This window comes from Fukomys damarensis, unplaced genomic scaffold (genome assembly GCF_012274545.1).
Source record: "Fukomys damarensis isolate Sample0158 unplaced genomic scaffold, DMR_v1.0_HiC HiC_scaffold_27, whole genome shotgun sequence".
In the NCBI taxonomy this organism is placed as follows: domain Eukaryota; kingdom Metazoa; phylum Chordata; class Mammalia; order Rodentia; family Bathyergidae; genus Fukomys; species Fukomys damarensis.
The window spans coordinates 24,851,871-24,859,002 of record NW_022900939.1 but is presented as its reverse complement, the minus strand read 5'-3'; the positions used below and the strand labels follow the sequence as shown (position 1 = coordinate 24,859,002).

General features: G+C 42.9%; 1 protein-coding gene across 2 annotated transcripts in view; it reads right to left on the bottom strand.

The window, feature by feature from the left end:
* Nucleotides 1-1,034, bottom strand: part of Atl3 (atlastin GTPase 3) — a 48,309-nt gene extending 47,275 nt beyond the window's left edge. Inside the window, exon 1 of one of the 2 annotated variants that reach the window (XM_010636122.3) lies at nucleotides 697-1,034. Coding sequence is in view for 1 of the 2 variants with exons in the window: in XM_010636121.3 (XP_010634423.1) it covers nucleotides 183-228 (46 nt within the window). In the remaining variant the exon portion in view is untranslated. The other variant, XM_010636121.3, reaches the window with a different exon arrangement.
* Between the last annotated feature and the right edge of the window lie 6,098 nt (nucleotides 1,035-7,132).

Genomic DNA, 7,132 nt, shown 5'->3' with positions numbered 1-7,132 from the left:
GTGGTCCGGGGACCACCGAACCCGGCGCCGCCCCCAGCTGCAACCCCTGGCCCGAGAGACAGCAGCGAGGGTGCAGTCCCAATCTCGGGACCGAGAAGGGGCGGGCGATCAGCTCGGAGCCGAAGCAGGGAAGGAGGCGGGACAGACCACGGAGCGGGTCCGGGGTAAAGTGGACGCCTCACCTGCTCCTCTCGAGGCAGCTGCTAACGCTCGCTGAGGGGACAACATGGAGCCTCCACCGTCAGCAGAACCAGCCTAGGCGCAGAGGAGAGGGGCGGGCTAGGGCGTGCACGAACAGAGGCCTGGAGGCGGGAAACGGGCGGGGTCCCGACTCCCAGAGAAACCGGTGAAAGGAGGGGCGCGTGGAGGCGAGACAGAGCGAGCCTGCGGCGCGGAGACAAGACGCGACAAGCGTCCCGGGGCGTGGCAAGCGTCCGGATGGCTAGGGCGGGAAAGCGCACGCGACCGAATCCCGCCACCGCCCGTCGCGTCTGCGCGTGCGTGAGAGCGCTCCACAGGCCACCTGGGGCTGCGCACTGGATTCCCGGGTCCGTTGGGAATTGTAGTCCCTTGCTCTTTGCCAAGCCTACGGCCCATTCTGCCGACTCATCTGGAGCTGAGCGGAAGCGGAGAGGGCGGAGCGGGCCCTGGACCACAAAACTACAGTTCCCAGCTAGCCACGCTGGGAGAACTTGCCGGGCTGGGGACGAGGTCCTGGCCGCCTACGATTCCCGCTATCTCCTCGCGTGCTGATGGGTCGTGTCGGGGCCAGACGCCTTTCAGTCCAGCTTTCAACACCACCTGCGGGCAGCGGCTTCCGTGTTAAACGCCGGCAGGGACCACAGGGGACAGCAGAAAGTGTCCTCAGTCCGGATGACGTGAATCCCACTGAATTTTTAACGATTTTGACTTCACAAGGAGAGGCCTCCTCTTCGTTACCACTGTCATCCTCGTCACACACACACACACTCGTTCCTGTTCTTGTTCCTGGGCAAGCCTGATATGCACTATGGACATTTGTGTTTGTGTGTGTGTGGCTTTTTTAAAACAGGGTTTCCTGTGTAGCCCAGGCTGGCCTGGAACTTGCTACCGACTCTCCTGCCTCTACCTCCCGAATGCTGGGATTACAGGCGCGCGCTCCCGTGCTCAGCACCATCACCCTTGATAGTTGCCTTAACTTCCTGCCATCGTCTGTGTCCAGCCTAAACCATGGCCAGTCTTTCATAAGTGACGAATTTACAGGACCTTGTTTCAAAGCTGTGTTTTTTAATTGAGTTTATTGGTACATTTTAGGTATACAGTACAGTTACATTCATTATTGGGATCTTGTACCTTTACATGACAGGTCTTGGTTCTCATTTTTTCCCCTTGTCCCTGCCCTCCCTTCACCCCCTCCTGCCCTCCCCGTTTACAAACACTTTATTTCCATTTTCTCATATTTTTTTCTTTTCCCTTATTCCCTTTCCCCTACCCTTCCCACTTTCCCTACACCTTTAGCCCTTTTCTTCCTATTTCACAGTGTCAATTATCTCATTAGGATCTTATGTACTGTTATAGTTTCTCATACCAGAGAAACTATTCGGTTTTAATCATACTTAAAACTGTATGGTAAATCAACACATAAGCAGGTTCTCCAAAAATAGTTGTACACACACATCACATGTGATTGGAAAAGTATCATTTGCCCCAAACAAGAAAAAGTTTTAGGGAGTTCGTGGGGGGGGTGGGCATAAGTACCTGGTAGAGTTTGTGAGAGGCTAAAACATCTCTTCTTCCCTCACCACCACCATTTGGCATAACCATTGCTTTAATCATACAACAAATGACTCTCCTTTTTCCCTTCAGCCTCTGTCTTTAAGTATTATAACCTGCTAAGAACCTCTTCCCAGCTACTCCTGCATCATCAAAAGCTCAAAAGGGTTCACCAGCACTGCAGGCCATGCCAAGCACTTGAGCCATTTTTTTACTTTCCTAGGCCAAAGGTGAAAAGATAAAGATAATTCTTTATATACCTAAAGATATCCTGATTTAACTTCTTTTCCCCTAACACTCCTGATTCTCCCCCAAATTCCCAAGACTATTTGAATACCCTTTTCCAGGCCTTGGATTTAAATCTAGATTTGATTTAGGCCAATTGGGCCAGGAGGAAATTAGAAGTGAACATCAGGCCAAGAGATTACAGATGTAGAAAGGCAAGACCTGCAGGAGGTGACACAAACGCAGGGCATTAAGTGGCATGCTCAGAATGGAAGGGCTAAAGGCCAATGACTTGTCACAAGTACAACACACTGCAAAAATTTTAAATTGCACATATATTCTCTACTCTTCTTGCACTAGTTCCTCCATCTGCCTTTTGTGCTATTTTTTGTTTTATTTCTTCCCACTAGAATGTAAATTCAAAATGTAGAATTTTTGTCTGTTTTGAACGAACAGCTAAATCCTAGTACTTCAAACAGTACTAACAGCAACTAGATACTTTCTGAGTCCTTTAATATTTGAGGGGCAGTTTGTTTCATTTTTTGAAAGAGAGAGAGCTACATAACCCAAGCTGGCCTTGAACTTGTGCTGAGAACCTCTAGAGTGCTGAAATTACCTTACCGTCAGATCTGGTTTGACTCATTTAATATTAAATATAAAACTTTTACATTGGAACAGAATATACTGTTCTATTTTAGGGGCTCACAATGAAGATGCACTAAAATCTCCTCTGTCAGGAAGTAAATAGCAAATGCTGGCATTATATCTATCTCAATTTTACATCATCAAGGTCACTGTCAGCACATCATCAGCCTTCCTCATTGCTTTTTTCAATACTGGGGATCAAACTCAGGACCTTGTGTTTGTGAGGCAGGCATGGTACCACTGAGCAAAATCCCCAGCCCCACTTCCTCACACTTTGAAGTTTTTGCCATTTGAACCAAAACTGTACAAAGTACAGGTGGATTTTAGGATTAGTCACAGCCTAGAAAGTGACCTGTGTAAAAAAGAAACATATTTTGTTATTGTTTCCTTCTCAAATATCCAGGATCATCAAAACAATGGACATTCAAAATGTTAAATACTGATGATACCAATTACAGTCTGTTTTCAGTCACCTCTGAGTTGAGTCACATGATATGATGAGAGGTTGAGCTTTCCCTGTGGTTTTCTGAAAGTAGCTGACTGACATGTACATGTTTGAATGATTAAGGCCACTGGATTTGGGATCAGACTGACCTAGATTTTAATTCTGACTCTGATATTGCCTCTGGTTGTTCAATCTTTGGTGAATTATTTAATCTGTCTGACTCTCTTTCATCATCTACAAATTGGTTCCTACAGAATTGTAGGTTAAATGAGGTATAAGTGTTGACAATGATGACTGATTATGCTCAAAACATAGTAATCATTATATTCATTCTGTTACAAGTTTTTTGGTTTTGTTTTGCTTTGTTTTGCAATACTATAGATTGCCATACTATAGTATTGCCAATACTATAAAACCCATGACCTCCAGCAGGTAGGCGAGTGCTGTATCACTGAGCTACACCACTACAGCATATTTATTTTTTTATTTTTATTTTTATTTTTTGTTACCGGGGATTGAATTTGTGTCCTTGAGCTTGCAAGGCAGGCAGCAGAACCACTGAGCTAAATCCCCAGCCCTACAGCATATTTATTTTGAAAAAACAAGACAAAATCATAATTAAGGTACTCAAATATTTTATGAAGCTCAGAAAAGCAAAATTACTGTAGGAGGTTGAGGCAGGAGGATCACAAATTTGCGCTCAGTCTGGGAAACTTAGTGACTTAGCAAGACCTTGTCTCAAAATACAAAATAAAAAGGGCAATGAGGGTATACCTCAGTGCAAAGGCCCTGGGTTCAGTCCTCAGTACCATTTAAAAACAAAACAAAATAACAAACTTGTTTTCTGCAGTGACATCCATTGTGACTCAGGTTCCAAAGATTTCCAAAATTAGTGCATTTGTTAGGTACCTCACATTATGCTAAAGAGTAATGCTACATAAAACACATCCCTATCCTCTTAAGACTTCAGACTTAACAAGGAAAGAAATATCACTCTTTGGGCTGACCTAGAACACAGTTTGGCCTGCTACCACCTATGTGCAGGATTGATGTTTGAGCACTTGGATGGGACTGGCTGGACTACTACATCCCCAGGCATCATTTAAATATCTGTACCTTAAAAATAAATAAATAAATAAATATCTGTACCTGGGGGTTGAGGATTTAACTCAGTGGCTAGCCTGCTTAGCAAGTATAAGGTCCGGAGTTCAATCCCCAGTACCAAAACAACAACAACAACAACAACAAAAATTCCACCTAACAACATCACAGAAAAAATTACATTTGCTGGGCCTGGTGGCACACACCTGTAATCCCAGCACTCGGGAGGCTGAGGCAGGAGGATCGCTGTGAGTTCGAGACCAGCCTGGGCTACACAGTGAGTTCCAGGTCAGTCTCAACTACATAATGAGATTCTGTCTCAAACCACGCCCCCCTGCAAAAGTTGAATATTAGGCTGTCAACCCAGTAGCATTAAGCATAAAGCTTAAGGCCTCATTATTATTATTATTATTATTCACTATTTCTATTCATTATTACTATTCCAGCCAATAGCACAGCTAATGCCTCAAAAAGACACTAGAGAGGGCCAGGGATTTAACTTAGTGGCAGCATGCCTGCCTCACAAGCTCAAGGTCATGAGTTCGAAACCCAGTACCAAAAAAAAAAAAAAAAAAACACTAGAGAGATCAGTAGAAGAAAAGAAGCAGGGCTGGGGATTTAGTTCAGTGTTTCTACCACCTACCTTCACAAGCACAAGGTCCTGAGTTCAGTCCCTAGAACCAAAAAAGAAAAAAGAAGCAATGTGCCCCAAAATGTGTATAGCATATTATCATTTATGTTTAAAATGGCAGCTAAACCTGTAACCTTAGGTGTGGCGGCACATGCCTGTAATCCCTGCACTTGGAAGGCCGAGGCAGGAGGGTTGCCATGAGTTTGAGGCCAACATGGTCTACATAGTAAATTCAAGGCCAGCCTAGACTATAATGAGACTGTGTCTCAAAAATAAAAATATAAAGATGAAAGAAAGAAAAAAAGCAGAATAAAACCCTTTACTTTGTACAATATATATACTAAAATTATAATAAAATAAAAAGTGTAGCATATCCAAGCATGTGCAGTACATAATACTCAATAATACTGGTTTATGTATTTACTGTACTACACAAAGTTTACTGCAAAACAGTGTACTATGTCAGCCAAGGTGGCTTCATCCATCTTTGCACTGCATGTTTTGACTGTGTCAAGAGGCCAAGAGGAATACACCATGTAAGTGTATGAAAGTACACACTAGATGTCCCCATGAGGGTGAAATGCACTGCTCACAATGCAGACCTGTTAACTGAAGCGTGACTGCAGGGACACCGTTTCTTGTTTTGTTTTGTGATGCTGGGGATCAAGCCCAGAGTGTTATATATGATAAGCAAACTATCAATGAGATATATCCCCTGCCCTGTGTGTGTGTGTATGTGTGTGTGTGTGTGTGTGTGTGTGAATGATACTGAATGTATTCAAATTTCAATTTTTATTTGTGATTTTATTTATTTATTTTTGTCCCTAAGGATTGAACCTAAGGCTTTCGACATGCTAAGCAAGTACTCTACCACTGAACTATACTCCAAGTTAGTTCAAATTGTTTTGAATTTTATTTATAAAATTCAAAAAAATAATTTTTGTGCCAGGGATCGAACTCGGATCCTTGCACATGCAAGGCAGGCCACCAAACCGCTAAGCTAAATCCCCGGCCCTAAAATTCAATTTTTTAAAAAAGTGGGGCAGGACTGGGAGTATAGCTCAGTTGAAGAGCATATGCTTAGCATACATGAGGCCCTGAGTTCAATTCTTAGCACCATAAAAAGGAAAAGTTTTTCAGTGGATCTCCTGAGATATGGCTACACTCAAGTGAGAGCTTTTAAAATCTCATCTAAAGCCAGCCATGGTGCTGAATACCTGTAATCCCAGCACTTCGGAGGTTGATGTAGGAGAATGGAAAGTTTGAGCCCGGCCCAGGCAATTTAGTGACTTATTAAGGTCCTGTCTAATAAAATACATTGGTTATAGCTCAGTGTTTAATTCCCAATACTTAAAAAAAAAAGTACCTGTGCTGGGGATCTGCTGCTTGCCTTGCAAGCGCAAGGACCGGAGTTTGATGCCCCATATCAGAAAAAAAAAAAAAAAGTACCTGAATGTACAACGGGAAAAGACAATTCCTTTAATAAATGGCACTGGCAAGACTGGATACACTGTACATATGCAGAAGAATGAAACTAGATCCTTCTTTTCACCATAAACAAAAACCAACTCACAATAGATCAAATATCTAAAAGTAAAACCTAAAACTATGAAATTACTACAAGAAAACAGAGAAGAAACACTTCGAAACATTGCTGTGGGCACAATTTTTTTCTCTTGCTTTTCTCTTCCCTCCCCTCCTCTCCTTCCTCTTCTCTCTGTGCTGGGGATTGAACCTAGGGCCTTCACCCTGAGATACATTCTCCGCCTGTTACATATTTTTTACTTTGGGACAGGGTCGTACTGAGACATTAAATTGTTTAGTTTGTGCTCAAACTTGTGATGAATCTTCTAAGGCAAAGATTTTTTCGGATAGGACACCAAAGGTGCAGGAAATCAAAGTAAAAATGGACAAACACGGGTCGGGATTTAGCTCAGTGGTTCCACCGCCTGCCTCACAAGTACAAGGTCCCAAGCTACAGAGTTAAAGAACACCCTCCAGAATGTGCAAAAATATTTTCAAACTCTGCTTGCAAGGGATTAATATCCAGAATATATCAGGAACTCAAAAACTGAACACCAATTAGTTTCTTAGTTCATTGAAAAGAAAGTTTTGTACTATTGTCTGTTTTTCTTTGTAAGAATCTTTTTTTTTGTCTTTGAAGATGATACACAGTGTATTAGCTATTGTTATTCTCTTATTTTGTTATGAAATTTTGTTTTAATTTTTTCATAAAACAAAAAATTATTTAGAAACCAAACACTGAAAAAAGCAACAACATCCCGGCGGCGTGCGCGCGAGCTCCCGGCCTGCGCGGGAGCTCCCGGCCTGCG